At 39.6% G+C, this 19118-nt stretch overlaps 1 protein-coding gene, 1 long non-coding RNA gene and 1 other non-coding gene across 3 annotated transcripts in view; 2 read left to right on the plus strand and 1 right to left on the minus strand.

Moving 5' to 3' along the window:
* The window catches only part of COPB2 (COPI coat complex subunit beta 2), a 33914-nt gene extending 26356 nt beyond the window's left edge, over positions 1-7558 (minus strand). The window contains exons 1-2 of the mRNA XM_015132012.3: positions 7450-7558; positions 904-1041 (exon numbers count right to left, since the gene is read on the minus strand). Of these exons, the coding sequence (XP_014987498.1) occupies positions 904-1041; positions 7450-7452 (141 nt within the window). The 5' untranslated portion in view covers positions 7453-7558. The remainder of the gene's footprint in view (positions 1-903; positions 1042-7449) is intronic.
* Positions 6115-6223, plus strand: LOC114676485 (U6 spliceosomal RNA). The gene has a single exon (XR_003727557.1). It is a non-coding gene; the product is annotated as a U6 spliceosomal RNA (small nuclear RNA).
* A 137-nt stretch (positions 7559-7695) lies between the features above and the next one.
* Positions 7696-19118, plus strand: part of LOC144339029 (uncharacterized) — a 55508-nt gene continuing 44085 nt past the window's right edge. Inside the window, exon 1 of the long non-coding RNA XR_013413584.1 lies at positions 7696-7834. This is a non-coding gene — a long non-coding RNA (uncharacterized LOC144339029). The remainder of the gene's footprint in view (positions 7835-19118) is intronic.

Genomic DNA, 19118 nt, shown 5'->3' on the forward strand with positions numbered 1-19118 from the left:
GTTAAGCCTGTGGAACTGTGAGTCAATTAAGCCTCTTTCCTTCATAAATTACCCAGTCTCAGGTAGTTCTTTACAGCAGTGTGAGAACAGACTAATACAGGGTAAAAGTTTAGTGTACAGTCATTTCTGTTTCATTACAGTGAGTATAAAAGTGTAAAGTTGTTTTTAGGTTTACTTCTGGCTTTGGTTCCTTGATCCTATTCTGCCATTTTAAATTCCTCAAATGTGAATCTCACCTGGATTTCAAGAACTTAACTTTGGACATTAAGGATAATTACTATATAAGTAGACACAACTGTATGGCATAGTGCTAACTATAAGCTTTGTACTCTTAAATACAGTCTAGGAAGACTAGAAAATATGAGATAAACTAATTTGAAGGATATGTTATTTACTCAGGTGAAAGAGGAGTCAAGCATTTAGGCAGAGAATCTGTAAGATGCATGTATAACCAAAAGCTGACTATAAATATTTCCCTGATATAATCTATATAGCTGAGTGAAAGATTTATCTGCATATCATTACATTGGGCATTTGGGAGAAAAATAAATTTAAAAATATCATTCTTAAGATAGAATATTCACTGAATGGAAAATTAACAATTAAATACTTTAGCGAGTGATCCTATAATACCATCAGTTTTCTCAATTTCAAAAAAGAGCTAATACTACCTAAGTCAGAGTTGTCATATTTAAATATTATATATAACATACCCAGGACAGTTTCTCCTACAAACTATCCCCTCATAAATGTTAGTTCCTTCATATTTAAAATACTTCGTACCAACTTGAGAAAGCGGTTTACATATAGCTTCTGGATTCTGTTACAGTATTTCTTCTCTTTCATTATAAACACAGTCTAACATAGTATTTTATTTCTAATAAAGTCCTGAAAAATTCCTACCTGTGTTTCATGATTCCAAACACATACACTGCCATTGTAAAGACTTGCCAACATCCATGGCTCTGTAGGATGCAAATCCACACTCTTAACTCGATCAGATCTAGCAGTTAGCTTTCTTTTGATATCAAGTCGCAAAGGCTAAAAAGAAACATTAAAAAAATTAAATTGCTAAGCCAAATAAAATATGTTTGAGATCTTAACTAAATACAGTGCATGAATAGGGCTACAAAACAATTCAGTTACAACTTTGCTAAGCTTTTAACACAGTTTCAAGTCTAAGCACCTATTTCTTCACTCACACATGCAAAAAGATCAGAATATTTAACATTATAAGATTTACAGCAGTGGTCTTCAAACTTTTTGCTCTAAGGATTCTCCTTACAAATTTTGAGGACCCCAAAGAGCTTTTGTTTATGCGAGTTTTATCTATTGGCATGTTACCATGTTAAAAATTAAACCCGAGACAACTTTAAAATATTTATATATTAATTCATTTTCAAATAACAAAAATAAATCCAGTGCATGTTAACTAAAATAACGTTTTTATGAAAAATATGTTTTCAAAAAAATTTGGTGAGAAGAGTGGCAATATTTTACATTTTTGCAAAACTCTTTACAATCTGACTTAACAGAAGACAGATGGTTTCTCACTATCTGCTTCTGCCTTCAATATGCTGTGATATGTTCTTTTGGTTAATGTATACAAAATAATGCCTGGTCTCACAGACACATAGCTGGAAAGTGAGGGAGTATCTTAATAGTTTTTTCAAGTAATATGATGTTATTCTTCAAAATTCGAGAAGTGGTAATTTCTTAAAGGTTACTTGAAAGGTAAAATCTGAAACTGTATCAATCAGCTGTTTACACTTCGTTACATTAAAATCCACTGGCTTAGTCCATACTTTGAATGGATCTTTCTCTCATGCATGCTTTTCTAACATTAAGCATTGGTCATTTGGGAAATGCTGGTTCACTGAATTATGCACATCTTCTAGATGCTAACAACATCATTATACTATAAAAAAAATTACATTCACTAATTTCACCACCTACTTCAACTGATAAGCCTTTAAGCACTGGAAATCCATCAAGTTCAGTGAGTTTTTCAAAATTCAAACTTTCACTTGAAAGCTCTAATTTTATCATTGGCAACAAATACTGTCAGGGACCAGCCAACCTCTTTCAGGTTTTTGAAAAATGTCTACCAAATATTCAAATCTGAACAAGCAGAGTTTCTCATTGTTTCAAGTAAAGCTCGGCTCACAATTTAAAAACGGTGCAAATGTTTCCCCTTGAGACAACCACCATACTTCAGTATGCAGTAGAACTGCTTTATGCATCCTCCCCATTTCACCACACAGAATTTAAAAGACGCATACTCAAGTGTGGAGAGGTAATAAAATTTTTACTGTTTCATCAATGACATTCTTAAGTGAAACTGGCTTTTTAAAAAACTGTGTAACAATGAAGAATATACTAACAGTACAATTTGGTGTCACTTCACTAGCAGTTTTACCTTCCATTAGTTTTACACCATCAGTGCAAATATCGACATTGTGAAAGGTGCCAATAGTGTTTCACTGTTAAGAAAATACTTTTAATTTGTGGACCTCCTAAAAGAGTATTAGGGACTCTTAAGGAATCAAAGACCACATTTTGAGAACCTCTAGTTCACAGAATTATCTTTTTTTTTTTTTGAGTCTCGCTCTGTTGCCCATGCTGGAGTGCAGTGGCGCCGATCTCAGCTCACTGAAACCTCTGCCTCCTGGGTTCAAGCAACTCTTCTGCCTCAGCCTCCCGAATAGCTGGGACTACAGGTGCATAATTTTTTGTATTTTTAGTAGAGATGGGGTTTCACTGTGTTAGCCAGGATGGTCTCAATCTCCTGACCTCATGGTCCGCCTGCCTTGCCCTCCCAAAGTGCTGGGATTACAGGCATAAGCCACCACACCCGGTCAATGAATTTTAAATATTCACAAATCAAAATTTTGTGCCCAGGTCAATAGTGTCATATCAGGAAATATTCTGAAGAAGTGTTATTCATGAGTTCCCAGTAACCGTAAAGCATAATATTGAGTTCTTCGGAGAAAAGTGGTAGATTTATCTTGGCAAAAATACTTGTAAATGCTAGGTAATGTAATGTGTGATCAATAAGGGTTATATCCCTGTGCATGATGGTCTTTGGTGTCAAATGGGAATGTTTCAAATATTTTAATGGATTTAAATTACAGAAACAATGAAAACTGGAACAATTTAAAACAAAAATTAAAACATTCTCTCAAATCAGAAATATGAATAGTTTATAATAGCATTTTCAAGCCAAATTCTTCCTTTGAATTACAGAACAGACAATTATTTGAACAACTATTTTCTCCATTCTCCAAAAAATGTCATTCTAGGAGAAAAGTTAATTCATTATATACAATGATATTTTAGGGCAGTGGGCTTAATTCTCTCTAGGCGGCATGCTGAGAAAAGATAATTTAAAATATATTTCCCCTTTAGGCCGGGAGCGGTGGCTCAAGCCTGTAATCCCAGCACTTTGGGAGGCCGAGACAGGCGGATCACGAGGTCAGGAGATCGAGACCATCCTGGCTAACACGGTGAAACCCCGTCTCTACTAAAAAAAAAAATACAAAAAACTAGCCGGGCGAGGTGGTGGGCGCCTGTAGTCCCGGCTACTCGGGAGGCTGAGGCAGGAGAATGGCGTAAACCCGGGAAGTGGAGCTTGCAGTGAGCTGAGATCCGGCCACTGCACTCCAGCCTGGGCGACAGAGCGAGACTCCGTCTCAAAAAAAAAAAAAAAAAATATATATATATATATATATATATATTTCCCCTTTAACAGGTCTTAAACACAACCTAAAAGCTCATTTGGCAAGTTGAGTTACTGTCAAATCTTTATTGCTGTGATCTTCTATGATGATCATGAATGGGACAGAAATTTAAGGTTACCTTTGAATATAAAAAGAAGATCTAGCAGAGATAATTTCCTGAGACAACACCTCACAACGCTTTTACTCATCTTTTTGGGGTTATCAAATTTGGGTCATTGACTACTTCAAGTCTTGTTCTATCCACACCTCCTTCACTTTCAGCAACAACCTTTACCACTTACTTTAAAATATCAGAGTTCTCTGGCTCTTCTCTTCAATTTCCTCAAAAATGTTTTCACTGTCATCAGTCCCTTCCTCTCTCCAATTTTCTACTTTTTTTTTTTTTTTTTTTTTTTTGGTGAGACAGAGTCTTGCTCTGTCACCCAGGCTGGAGGGCAGTGGCGCGATCTTGGCTCACTGCAACCTCTGCCTCCTGGGTTCAAGCAATTCTCCTGCCTCAGCCTCCAGAGTAGCTGAGACTACAGGTGTCTGCCACCATGTCCAGCTAATTTTTGTATTTTTAGAGACGGGGTTTCACCATATTGGCCAGGCTGGTCTCCAACTCCTCTCCTGACCTTGTGATCCACCCACCTCGATCTCCCAGCCCCAATTTTCTACTTTCAAATAATCACCATCTTCACATTCCCTGCTAGTTCAGAAAAGCAAGGCTTTTTACTTCATCCATTTCTGAGTTCTGCCCCATAAATTACTATTGTAAATTTTAACTTCCCTTTAAATCTCTATGGAGTCAACAGGTATGAAGTGTCTATTATGTACCAGGCAGGAACCATGGTGAGGGTTTTCATATAAGCCAGCATATCTCACAATTTTTCTCCAGTAATGAGGAAATTGGACACTTATAAATTGTGAACATTTTACTTTAAAATATTTTAAGTTATTGATTATTGAGTAAAAGTGACGCTCCATCAGTTGGGCCAGGGAACTCTGAGCAACCCCAGTAAACCTCTACATACTCCCAAAGCACAAATCTCAGTTTAAAAAAGAAGAGGCAGCCAAGCGTGGTGGCTCATCCCTGTAATCCCAGCACTTTGGGAGGCCGAGGCAGGCAGATCACCTGAGGTCAGGAGTTTGAGACCAGCCTAGCCAACATGGTGAAACCCTGTCTCTACTAAAAATACAAAAAAAAAAAAAAAAAAAAAAGGAAAAAGAAAAAAAATTAGCCAGACGTGGTGGCCCACCTGCATTCCCAGCTAATCGGGAGGCTGAGGCTGGAGAATCGCTTGAACCTGGGAGGTGGAGGTTGCAGTGAGCCAAGACTGCACCACTGCACTCCAGCCTGGGCGATAGAGTGAGATTCTGTCTCAAAAAAAGAAAAAAAAGAAAAAATATAGAACAGGCAAGGGTTCTTGTGATAATATTTCTCCCAACAGTTAAGTGACTATCTTGAATAAGACAATGTACTAGGTACTTTGGGACAAAGAAGATTAGGATGCTCACACTGTATCCTCAACTCTAAATGTTTCCCTCCATCTTCCAAAAGCTGGATGCATTCAGGACTCAGCTTAAATGCCACTGCCACCAGTAAGACCTTTCTAGTTACCCCAGCCTGAAGCATTCTTTCCTAGGGAATCCTACAGGATTTCATTTTAACTGTTCATGGTACACTTGTGTACACACCTTTTCTTGCTTTCTAGAGTAGATCCTCCTTAAAGCCAGGGTCATTGCTTATACATGTCTATCTCCAGACCACCTTATATATTTGAGTATGGGGGTTTAAAGACAGATACCATAACATAAAACTAGAGTGTCATGATGGATTTAAATTTCAGTTCCACCACTCATTTCAGATGTGCAATAGTGGGCAAATTTACTTAAGCTCTTTCAAGTTTGACTTATGTAAAACAGGAATATTATTATTATCTACCTCTTAGTGCTGTAAGAATTAAATTCAGAGTTAACCAGTTAAAGCAGTGCCTGACCTACAGTAACCACTTCACAAACATATAACCCTATCTCTCAGCTGCTGTGAGAATTAGGCAACTATGTTTAGCGAAGTGCATGGCACATAGTAAATACTCTATGGTAAATGTACAAATGAATAAATTCACATTTTATATTTTCCACAAAGGATTTAAAATATATTAAAGAACGAAGGCAATATTTCATTATATAAATACACTGGTAAATGTAAAGATGGCAAAAGAAAATGAAATTAGGCAGATCCAAGAGCCTTTTTCAAAAACGTCCATTACTGCAACCACAGCAGACCCAAACTAGAGCAGGTAGTTAGTAATATGAAGTGCTGTAATTAAGAGGCTTGAGGTTTGTTCAGTTCAGGGACTGTAACCCGGGTGCCCAAGAAAGTCCACGGATGGTGCTAGCTTCAGCAGCACATACACTAAAATTGGAAGGATACAGAGAGAAGATTAGCGTGGCCCCTGCGCAAGGATGAGACGCAAATCCATGAAGGGTTCCATATTTTTTATAAAACAAAATTAAAAAAAAAAAAAAGTCCATGGAATGAGGGGGGCGGGGTCTGTGAATGAGTGCACTAAATTTTATGCAAAAATATTTGTTTCTCTGTGCATTTTCTCTGGGAGTATTCCTAAATTTTTCCTCTGTTTCTAGTTCCAACTTTGCCACAATTAACCTTGTAGAAACATAATTTAAAAAAATGTTTTAAACTGAAGATGAGGGACTTAATCCCTAGCGTCTTCAAGCTCCAAAATGTTTGATTCTGTGCTTCATAACAAGTTTTTCTTAAAGGCAGAAAAACATTTAAATGTAAAATATTTTCTTTTTTTTTTTTTTGAGACGGAGTCTCGCTCTGTCCCAGGCTAGAGGGCAGTGGTGCGATCTCGGCTCACTGCAACCTCCGCCTCCCGGGTTCAAGCGAATCTCCTGCCTCAGCCTCCCGAGTAGCTGGGACTACAGGCGTGTGCCACCAAGCCCGGATAATTTTTTTTTTTTTTTTTGTATTTTCAATAGAGACGGAAGGTATTCTTACACTATTGTTTTCTTTCATTATTATAACACTCTTGTGCAAACTATTCTAGGGCATTTTTTTAGGGTTATGGTGATAATAACAGAGTGCTCTAACAATTACTATTCTTACCAGTCACTGTATTTGCAAATGCATGAAAGCACACCAGCCAGCGTTATAAACAGCAACCCCTTCCTCCCAACCCTTCTCCCCTTAGATACCTAAGAGCTGAGATACCAAAGCATTTGAAATTCCATTTTTGACTCCATATACATTTGTTTTTGGCTTCTCTGCTTGTTTACAGCTTGTAGCCAGCACTCACTATCCCAGAATAAGCCCAACAGGAGTGCAGATTAACTACCACCGTTTTAAAAGGAAACTTTAGTTTTACCAAAAGCCTCCTACGGAGTTCAACATATTCGGCCTCTGTGTTTCCCTACACCACCGACCCGGCTGCAGACTGCAGGAGCTCCGGCAAGCGCCACAAGCGCCAGAGGAGACAGAACCCCTCATTAGCAGGCGTTGCCTCCCCAAACCATCCCAGTCCCCTGGGCCCCACCGCCTTCTCCCTTCCTGGAATCAAACTGGACCAAGACCCCGTAAGGCCGGAGGCGGCTGCCGCAGCGGTAGCCCAGACCACTGCTTACCGCGGCCCTCAGTCCAGAAGCTCCAGGAGTCGGCCGTAACCTATGGGACCCCGCTCCCTTCTACGGTGTCTGGACCTACCATGGCTGTGTCGGTTCGATCCCTGGCACCTCGTTTGTTACCGGCTACGCAGGCCCTGAGAGAAAGCCACCGAACCTCTGACCGTCAGACTGACTGACGTGGAACTTCCGGGAGCCGATTCTCGCGATAGTCAGACGCCAGGGCCGAAGCGCCTGCGCAAACGGCGCGCAGACCCATCCTTTCCCAAGCCCCGCCCCAGTTTCCTAGGCAACGTGGCCTTCCAGACCGCTGGTAATGGACCTGAGGCCGCCGGGAAGGAGGGGTGTGGCGTAGACCACTGGGGGCCGTGTCCTGGTGCTGCTGAGCTTGGGCTCCGACCAAAAGATAGAGATTGAAACGATGAGGAAAACGAAGGGCCTAATCCCCGCTGGACGCTAACTGCAGGGCAAGCTCCCCGGTGCTGGACTTGTGTTTCAGAGGCCGAGAACCGCTATCGGGCTTCCTCGGACTCTGGCCCTGAGGGCGGGGAACGGCGACGGAGAAGGCGTAACGAGACTCTTAAGTCCAGTGTGTTCTGGGGGCTTGGTGCGAGGCCCAGAGAGTTCTCTGCAGGCCCTGCCCCGGGCACTGATTAAAGCTGAGAAGAGACGCGCTGGGCTGCGGGCTGAGCTCCAGGCTTCTGAAGTCAGAGGGAGGGCTGAGAGCTTCCACTTCTGGAGCTCCCCGGGAGACGGCAACTACCCAACCGTGTGTGTGTGTTTGTGTGTGTATGTCTTTTGTTGAGCATCGGCTGGCTGTGCTATTCATTCAACAAATATTTATCGATCTTCAGCAGTGTGCCAGACATACTTTCCTCTCAAATCTGCACATCAAACCTGAATTATCTCGGTTTAATGATGAGGAAACTCGGGCTCAAAGAAGTTAAGTGTTCTAGCCAAGACTGCATAGTAAGTGGTAGATAAAACCTCAGAGTTGAGCTGGGTGCGGTGGCTTACGCCTGTAAACCCAGCACTTTGGGAGGCCAAAACGGGTGGATCACCTGAGGTCAGGAGTTCGAGACCAGCCTGCCAACATAGTGAAACCCCGTCTCTACTAAAAATACAAAATTAGCCAGGCGTGGTGGCAGGCGCCTGTAATCCAAGCTGTTCCAGTGGCTGAGACAGGAGAATCGCTTAGAACCCAGGAGGTGGAGGCTGCAGTGAGCTGAGGTCGAGCCCCTGCACTCCAGCCTGGGCAACAGAGCAAGACTTTGTCTCAAAACAAAAAACCTCAAAGTTTGTGCTCTTTCTACCACATAAAAATATCTGTTCATTAATGTGGCTAAATTCTAAGGGCTTATGCCATAGGGGTTACACTACACAATAAAGTTCGAGGACATTTGCCTATCACACGCACTTCACGTTCACTCTATTTCCTTTTTTTTTTTTTTAAGAAAACATGTGGACCGTATAAAACGTGCCCTCTGGTTACACGTACAAGCGTGTATCTTTAATTTGAGAGAAATCTTAAAAGTCTTTTCAGACCTCCAGATTTTCAGAAAGGCAAAAAGAAAAATTGTATGTATGTGTGTGTGTGTAGATGATAATCAGAGGGAGATGATTTTGCACGAAATTATTTGGCTTTAATAGGAGCCTTGAGCTAATGTGACTGTCTTCATAGGCCTCAGTTTTCATCATCTTAAAAAAAAATCCAGCTGCCTGGTTTCTAAAGATCTTTCCATTTTTTTCTTTTTTTATGTTTCTGTGGCATTCAGTAGTGGAAAAAAGAGTCTGGAACTGGAGTTTAGTGCCAGCAGTGTGATCTTATGTAAATCGAGACTAATAATTCTAATAATTGCATACTTTGCTTACTCTGTGGAGTGACTGAGGATCTGGAGTTGAAAAAATAACTATACCTAATTTGCTTGGATAATGGAGCTTTCAATATTTCTAATTCCTGGATACTCTTGCACTCGAGAGAGTATTTTTGGATTTGGCACAGTACTAAGTAATACAAAATAAAATGATGTATCTCTATTGTCAAGGGGCTCAGCTGGGAATACTTAAATCTTTGTATATCACTGGGCACCTAAGCGTCTACCTAGCTGGTGTTGTGGGCTTGAACCCCCCAGTGTCATTCTTACTTGGACTATATCTTTTCTCATTTTTTCCACTGCAGTTAGCCAAAATTAAGTCCTGCAATTGTAGACTGTAAATTCACTCTTTTAACCGTTACATACTGAATGTGTACTATATACAAAGCACTATACTAGGTGCTGCCTTAAGATGTTACCCATAGAATTTGGTGCTGGATTTTGGTTGAAATACATTTTAAAGAAATAAAATTCTCGAATAGGAACTAATACATAACATTAAGTATGCGTGTGTATTTCACTATATGTTCGACTGTGGGTTTAAATTAAAATCTTTTGTTTACTCAGTTTGGAGGAGACTGGAAGGTTAGGAAAAATAGCCGTTGGGAAGAAAAGAAATATAGACAAGCTTAGCAGATTGGTAAAGGGTTTCCCAAGAGGTTGACTGCAATTGATTAACAGATCTTAAAGTCTTACCTGGTCAATTTCTATTATGGCTGTTTCAGCCCTGCCTTTTTGTGGCAGCTGGGAGAATTCCAAGTGGGAATTCAGGTTGCAGTGCCTCTGTAAGTACCCTATATACACCCTTCCCTTCCCACCCTACTCCTACCTCTTCATAAGAAGTTGAGGAAATGAAAATAATTCCTTGAGAGTCAGGGTTTTTTGTTTATTATTTTAGCTTATTTGTATTTATTTATTTACCTTGAGATGGAGTCTCACACTTTCACCCAGGCTGGAGTGCAGTGGCGCCATCTCGGCTAACTGCAAACTCCACCTCCCGGGTTCAAGCGATTCCCCTGCCTCAGTCTCCCCAGTAGCTGGGACTACAGGTGCATGCCACCACGCCCGGCTTATTTTTGTAATTTTAGAAGAGATGGGATTTCGCCATGTTGGCTAGGCTGGTCTCGAACTCCTGACCCCAGGTGATCTGCCTGCCTCGGCCTCCCAAAGTGCTGGGATTACAGGCGTGAGCCGTGACATCCAGCCTTGTTTATAATTTTTAAATATACACATGTCATCACTTAGCTAAGTAAGTACTAGCATGAATAAGAACCTAGTTTCTCCCTTCAAAGGGGCTACAGTGTATAAGCAGGAAAGGTTATTTATGCACAAATTACTGAAGACCAGGCAGAATATGAGTACCCTCTGAGAGAAGTGCCAATAAAATACTCTGAAGATGAAATATCCAGTTGGGGAGAGAAGTTTCATAAAGCAGGTAGAATCTGAGGTGGACTTTGAGGTGAAGAGTATACAGGATGTTTGAGAACCAAAAAAGGTCCAATTTGTTTGGAGAATGGTATTCACTTAGAAGAACAGTGAGGCAGAAGGTTGAAGAGGAAGATTGGAGCTAGAACCTGAAGCTTTTTAAATCAGGAGGAATTGAGCTTTGAGTCAAGCAGTTGGGACTTATTGGGCCAGAAAGGAAACCTGTTTATATCTGTACTCTAGATGATTTATCTTTTGTTGATGTGTATGACCCATTAAAAGAAGTTGAAACAGACTGTACAAGTTTGGTGGAAGTGAGTATGGAAATAACAGTAATAATGAAAAACTTTTATTAAATGCCCACTATGTACCTACCTGCCGTTGGAATATGTACTTTGCGTACTGCAATTCATAAAGTAATACTAAAAGATAGGCATTATTTTCTCCAATTTATAGATGAAAAACTGAGGCCTAAATTGGTTAAGTAGTATACCTCATGCCACATTGCTCATGAATGACAGACCTGAGATGTGAACGTAAGTCATATTTAATGATATTAACACCTTTTTTACTGGATTGTAATTTCTCCTTTTTTCCCTGAGAAGCTAGAATCAACTGGATACACAAATGGGTTTGTTGAATTGAGGGAGTAGGAGGCATCCTATTGCTGATGTTTTTAATCTAATGAACCCAGAAGAATATCTTTAATCAGAGGAAGACGTGGAGCCAGTGAATGATAGTGGAGCCGATGAAGGAACAATCAGAAAGAAAGAAAGAAAGAAAGAAAGAAAGGAGGGAGGGAGGGAGGGAGGGGAGGGAGGGGGGAGGGAGGAGGGAGGGGGGAGGGGGGAGGGGGGAGGGAGGGAGGGAAGGAAGGAAGGAAGGAAGGAAGGAAGGAAGGAAGGAAAGGAAGGAAGGAAGGAAGGAAGGAAGGAAGGAAGGAAGGAAGGAAGGAAAAGCAAAGTGGAGTCAGTGCGGGAACAATCAGAATAAGAGACCCAGAATAACTGTATGTCACAGAAGGAAAAGAAAGGGAAAATGTAACTGAGTGACTAGCATCTTGATAGCTTCAGAGAATTTAAGGAGGCTTAGTATTTGCAAAAACTATTGCCAATGAAATAAATGATTATGAGGACACTAGTAGCCTTCAAAAAAGTTGAGTAATGCTAGGGGAGGCAAGTTTACAAAGGGTTTAGAAATTATTGGATGATAAAAAAAAACTGGAGGCCATGAGTATAAACTATTTTACCAAGAGATTAGTGAAGAAAGCCAAATGTTGATGTGAGACGTGTCTCACTGTAAGTGGATTGACTGTTCCTGCATTTAGGGCGTGCTTGATTTCATTATGATGGGGCTCCAAATGGATGCAGACCACTAAATGGACCTTTGCGGTGTGAGTAGGAACTAGCCAGGTAAATGGCAAGAGAGTATATCTAGAGCATTTGACTTTTCCAGAGACCTAAGAATAGTTTAGCATGCCTGGGCCAGACAGTAAGAAGGGGGAGGATTGAGAAATGGTACTAGAAAGATAAATGAGATTCAGATTCTGAAGATTCATGATAGCCAGTTAAAGGAGTCTGGACTTTATCCTGTAGGCTCTGGGGAACCATTTAAGAATGTAAAGTAGGGTCATCTTCATGCTCCATTACTGATATATCATCACATGTCAGTTACTTTTCCTATTAGAGGAAATGTTAAGATTATCAGCTGGATTTCTGTATAAGGTGAATGAAAGCAAAAGTTTGACCACATAGTCAAATAGCAGCCAGCAGCAGACTAAATTGAGTTGGAGAACCACTGAACTGTCTTCCAAGAAAAATGGAGTGTGTGGTTGCCCAACACTTAGAGGCAAATGTTGGACTGATTGCAAAAGCATTGGCCAATCACAACGTGCTGTACACTTCATGTGACTACCTTCTAAACATTTTAAATTTGTTAAATTTACTCCATGGGAGTTTGATGTAGGATTCCAGATGCAGAGGATGTTAACTTTTGTTTACCTAAAAGTGTAAAAATCCAGATTATTAGTAATGTGTTTGACTTACGTGTAATTTTACCTTAAAAAAATTACATTAACCTTATGTTTTTCTAATGAACATTTTTAGAGGAGTCAAAGTTTAAAGTGAGCTTTGCATGAAACAAAGGAGGTGATTTCATAGATGGGAATTGCTAGACATTGTAAATACAGCAGTAGACTTTGGGGAGTTTGTCAGTTAGTGACCCTCAAAGTGTTCCACCTGTGGATTCATTCTGTACCCCACTCTTCACTCAGGAGTACAGACCCCATGGTAAGTCATGACCGGAGGGCTCTGGGTACTTCTTTGCCCCAGGGTTGTCAAGTGAAGTGAATCTCTGGGTCTTAGTTTTATTACCTACAAAATAATGGACAGCATTAGTTCCAAAATCTCTTCCTGTTGTAAGCTTTTTTATGCTTTTGAGTCTGTGATTCTACGTTCTTGTCAAACGAAGTGGATGAGGGGAGTGGCTGCAGGATGTTTTAATGGGTATTTGTCTTTACTTAATTCATGTGCCAGTGTGGTAGTGTTTCCCACATGTTTCATAGCATGCGTTGTTCTTTTTCTCTGGAAGCCACCTTCCATCAGCAAATTTTTGTTGAAATTTCATTATGCTTGGAACAATGCTCTACAAACCTGAGGCTCCTGGGGCTCAGGACAGGGAGCCTGGTAGGCGTGAGGGGACAAGGAATAGAGGCCCGAGTGTGCCTGGTATGTACAGGTCCCAGGTGAACATTCTCTCAACCAATGTTTAACTTTCTTTCTAGGAAAAAGGTTTCACAAAGTTTTATATAAGCAAGTAGATAGGTTTAGAGTAATTACGTTTCCTTAAGAATTATGTCCTTGGAAATGACAGTGCTGAATATAAATAAATGAATAATAATGATGAATAGCCTGAATATCTGGCATATAGCAGTTATCTTTAAATTAATTGAAAAAAATTTAATGTAAAAGTGAAATATCTGGAGTGACAAGGCACTGCACAGTGCAATTTTCATCAAATTGCTTTATTCCTCTTTCTTCTAAAGAATTTGTCAGTTCAAGTTGATCTCAGGGCATTACTGAATTTAAATTCAAATGTACGCCAGTCCCAAGGTTTAAAAATGAATTCACTGGGCTTCGAACTCATGATATGCTTTTGTATCTGAAGATGATAATCCAAAACATATTGAGTGGCACTACGACAGGACTTTTCGTTTGATGTCAAAGCAACTTCACATTGATAGTGTTTGACATATTCACTAAAATCCAAATAAAGCTATTGTCTCTAGGAAAAAGAAATTGTTTCTTTAGCTAAATATAGCCATACTTTGGTACATCTGATACTGACAATGAGTGTAGATATGACTTTATCCTAAAAGGGTTTATATATAAAGTTTAACATTCACTTTATATACATATATATAGATGAACAGATATAAATAAAGTCAATATCTGAAAGAAGTAGATTACAAGTGATTTTATTTGTATTTTCTATTTTTCTATTATAAATATATACTGTGTAATAAAGAAAAATTTATTTATTTATTTATTTATTTATTTATTTATTTATTGAGATGGAGTCTCGCTCTGTCACCCAGGCTGGAGTGCAGTGGTGCGATCTTGGCTCACTGCAACCTCTGCCTCCCAGGTTCAAGCAATTCTCCTGCCTCAGCCTCCCGAGTAGCTGGGACTACAGGCGTGTGCCACTATGCCCGGCTAATTTTTTAAATATTTTTAGTAGAGATGGGGTTTCACCATATTGGCCAGGCTGCTCTCGAACTCCTGACCTTGTGATCCGCCCACCTCAGCCTCCCAAAGTGCTGAGATTACAGGCGTGAACCACCATGCCCAGCCAGAAACAGAGTTATTTTAAGCAAACATAAAGTGTTCGAAAGGAGCTTGCCATTTTGAAGAAAGTTTATTTTAAATCTGACCACAGCAAAGAAATACCTCTTATTTTCTGCATAAATCTAGATGCTTATTTTATAAAGCCTACTAGGGTGAAACGAAATGATACAGTCATATTCAGGAATGAACAGTCCACCAAAAGAGAATATGCAATTTCTGTCTCAGTGTTTCAAGGGAACTCAGAACTAGGTTCTGAGAAAAAAATGGATTTTATGGTAAGGGATATTCCTGGTAGAAGTAGACAAGAAAGCAGCATTATTGGAAGGTTTAAAGTTGAAAGGGGAATCACAAGGCAGATGATGCGGGAGCAGAAGGTTGAGAGCTGTTAAGGATCCTGGTGGAAGGGCTGTAAACAGGGCTCATTATTCAGTTAGTATGTACTAGTATTACCAATATATGTATTAAAATAAGGAAATACTTGTTGCTAAATAGCCTCTGACTTGAATATCTTCATTATCCTAGCTGATCAGGTTCCTCCCATGGGGCTTTTCCACAATCCAGCCACTAAAGTGTTTAACAATTTATACCACAGGGGGCCCCCAGGAACTTGATCCTGTGCAGCAGTCAGGATCTGGACTTACATTAGGTGTCTTTTCTGATTGATGTGTACTGGTACTTAGCATTATTAAATATTTTGAATGTCAACCCTGCCGGTAAGGGATAAGGGATAAGGAACTGGTCCTTGATGTACCAAATGATGAGGAGTGAAGAGGAGAAAGCAGGTATTTTCCACCAACAAGCTATATTCACAGCAGGGAAAATTTTAAGGTAGGGCTGGGTGGTCTCTGTCAGCCACTTCCCACCTCTCAGGTACCCTCTCACCCCTTTTCACCAACTCTGTGTGCCATAGCAGGGCCTTGTTCTACAACTTTCTCAAACATGGTTCTGATTAACTTATGACCTCATCCATTACTGTTAAAATGTAAGCAGCGTTGATTTTTCAAGCCTCTCCCAGAGTGTCTGGAACTTTATAGGGGATCACAGACTAAGAACGGGACCAAATTTGTTCTTGAATGACACTCTTTGTTGTTGTTGTAAATTCTAGGTTAGCACTAATTTTCTTTGACCACATTAAACCTGTATCAGTCTACCCTTTTCTGACATGCTGTTAAGCAGCCTATTGTTAGTTACTCCTTTGAAGAGAATTTTCTCTTTGACTGTTTTAAGATTTTCTCTTTATCTTAGGTTTCTGCACTTTCATAACCAGTTGTCTAAGCATGAGTTTCTTTTCTGCATGGAATTGACTGAGTCTTAAATCTGTGAATTGGTGTCTTATCAGTTACAAAAATTTCTCAAGCTCTACCCTGTTCGCTTACCCACTGCTTCCTGGCATGCCAATGTTGGAACTTTGTATTATGTTCTCCTATCTTCTCCACATCTTCTATATGTGGTTATTTTTTTCCTCTCAGTACTGTATTCTATACATGATCTTCTGACCGCACCTCCTCAACCGACCCTCCAGTTCATTATTTCTCTGTTATACAGGTATTGGCAATATGTTGCAAATATGATCGTTGAATTTTTATTTCAGTTACTATGTTTTTGTTTCTAGTTTCATTTCTTTTCAGACATGATATGTGACTTTTTATAGTCTACTATGGTTAATTTCAAGGTTGCCATTCATTTCTATAAATGTCGTAAGCATAATTGTTTTTTAACCTAGGTCTAATAGCTGAAGCCTGTGTGGATCTATTCCTTCTCTCTGTTGTTTTGCTGGTTCGTATTCCCGTGGTTATTGGTTATCTTTGACTAGGTAACTGGCAATTGTCCTCAATTTATTTGGGGGGATACTCTGAAACCTAGTTTGGGTGTATCCTCCTCTAGAAAGGCTTTATTTTGTTTTTGCCAGGCACGTGGGGATAACAGTTGAGATCTTCTCACAGCACATGCATGGCTTAAAGTCTGGCTCACCCAGGCTAAGTGTACCCATGGTACAAAGTCATAAGAATTTGGTCCATGGCCACAGCTTCTCAAGGACATTTTGTTCCTTTTTTTTCTTCTTCTTCTTTGCTTAGTACCAAGGCAGGTTTTCCTGCAATCCTCTCAGGTTGAGGGGTAAGAGAGGCAAATTTATGTCTGTGTATTAATTTGCATGTGTATTAATTTTGGAAGAGTACCCAATAAGACCCTCAAGTTTCTGGGGGCCCCAGGTCTTGATTAGTATCCGTGTGGCCAGTAGTGACTACAGCAGTATTGACAGATACCTCTAAGGGTTTTGAACATTCAGTAGTCTTCTTATTATTTTGGTATCAGGGTTTTATTCAAATGTTTACCTGGAAGTTCTTAATTGTGTTTTCAAATATTTGATTATTTTAAGGTAGTGGTGTTTGTTTAAATATATGTTATCAGTATTTTGTTGTTGTTTTCAGCAAGAGTATTGATTTGAATAACCTAGCCTGCTATTACTAGAAACCAGAAGCCTCTGAGGGAGTTTATAATTGAGTCCTAATAAAAGCATTTTAAAGATGAAGGACAATAACAGCAATAAGTTATTCTGATTTAGAGCAGATGAAAGAGGTCAAGGCTTAGTCGGCAAGGAGCTGCATGATGGAATAATAGCTACATTTTAAAAGGAAGTGAGACAGAGGCCTTCCCAGTGCCCTGAAAATGGAACTCATCTTTGGGTGATGTGGCTGGATAAAATTCTGACATATTTGGCAAGAACTTTTTTCATGTTTCTTCGTATTCTTATTTTCTCCCAGCATCTCGTGGCCTTGGCTCCCTAACAGCTTCTGTTCAATCACCTGTCCCAAGTTCTGCCTTCATTCTCTCTCTCACTGCTCCCTCTCTCACCTGGATAAGAAAATGAGTTAATGGTTCATAGCAGTCACCGGTATTCCCTGGTTAGAGCAGAATCTTCTTCCAACGGGAGAAGTGTACATATGCATGTTTTTTTCCATACGCTTTCTGGGTATACTTGCCGCCTCGGGAGATTGAGGAAAATTTCATGGAGAAGGAGACACTTAAGAATAGGCCAGAATCAAACGAGATATCTCATTTGAGAGAAATTAGACATATCTCGATAGAAGACATACACATAGCTAACAGGTATACGAAAAAATGCAAAGATACAGAGAATATTTGAAAATGCAAAAAAAAAAAAAAAAAAGACAACAAATGCAAAAATACAGAGAACGGGAAACTCATATATTGTTGGTGGGAATGTACATTATGAAAAACAGTATGGAGGTTGCCAAAAAAAAATAAAAAACTAAAAACAGAGCTACCACGTGATCCAGCAATCCCACTACTGGGTATATATTCAAAGGAAAGGAGATCAGTATGTCAAGGAGACATCTGCACTCCATGTTTATTGCAGCGTTATTTATAATGGCCAAGATGTGGAATCAACCTAACTGTTCATCAACAGATGAATAGATAAAGAAAACGTGGTAATATACACAATGAAATACTAATCAGCCGTAAGAAAGAAGAAAATTCTATCATTCGTGGCACCATGGGTGAATTTGGAGGACATTATGTAAAGTGAAATAAGCCAGGCAGAGAAAGACAAATACTACGTGTTCTCACTCATATGTAGAAGCTAAAAATGTTTATCTAAAAAATGTAGACAGGAGAATGGAAGTTACTGGAGACTAGGAAAGATGAGGTAGCGGGAGATAGCCAGAGGTTGGTTAATGGATACAAAATTACAGTTAGATAGGAGGAATAAATTATAGTGTTCTATAGCACTGTAAGGTGATCATAATTAACAACATTTACTGTGTATTTTCAAATAGCTAAAAGAGCAGATTTTGAATTCTCCCAATACAAAGAAATGATAGATGTTTGAGGTGATGGATATGCTAATTACTCTGATTTGGTAATTACACATTGTATCCATGTATTGAAATATCACACTATACCTCATAAATATGTACACTTATTAAATGTTAATTAAAAATAATAAAAGTAAAAAAAAGGGCCAGATTTCAGAAGGCAGAGATAATAATAGCAGTTGGCCATATTTCAGAGTTTGGTGCTTTTCATTCAGCAACCCTGAAAGTATTCCCATTTTATTTTTTTTTCTTTTCAATTTTTGTGGGTTCTTTGTGGGTGTATATATTTGTGAGATACATCTGATGTTTTGATATAGGCATGCAATATATAATAATCACATCATGAGCCAGGCGTGGTGGTTCACTCCTGTAATCCCAGCACTTTGGGAGGCTGAGGCGGGCAGATCACGAGGTCAGGAGATTGAGACCAGCCTGGCCAACAGGGTGAAACCCCATCTCTACTAAAAATACAAAAAAAAAAAAAAAAATAGCCAGGCATAGTGCACATGCCTGTAGTCCCAGCTACTCGGGAGGCTGAGGCAGGAGAATCGCTTGAACCCGGGAGACAGAGGTTGCAGTGCGCAGAGATTGCACAACTGCACTCCAGCCTGGGCGACAGAGCGAGGCTCCATCTCAAAAAAAAAAAAAAAAAAAAAAAAAATCACATAATGAAGAATGAGTGTGCATCCCCTCAAGAATTTATCCTTGTGTTACAAACAATCCGATTATACGCTTTAGTTATTTTCAAATGTACAATTAAAATTTTTA

This window comes from Macaca mulatta, chromosome 2 (genome assembly GCF_049350105.2).
Source record: "Macaca mulatta isolate MMU2019108-1 chromosome 2, T2T-MMU8v2.0, whole genome shotgun sequence".
Taxonomy (NCBI): Eukaryota; Metazoa; Chordata; class Mammalia; order Primates; family Cercopithecidae; genus Macaca; species Macaca mulatta.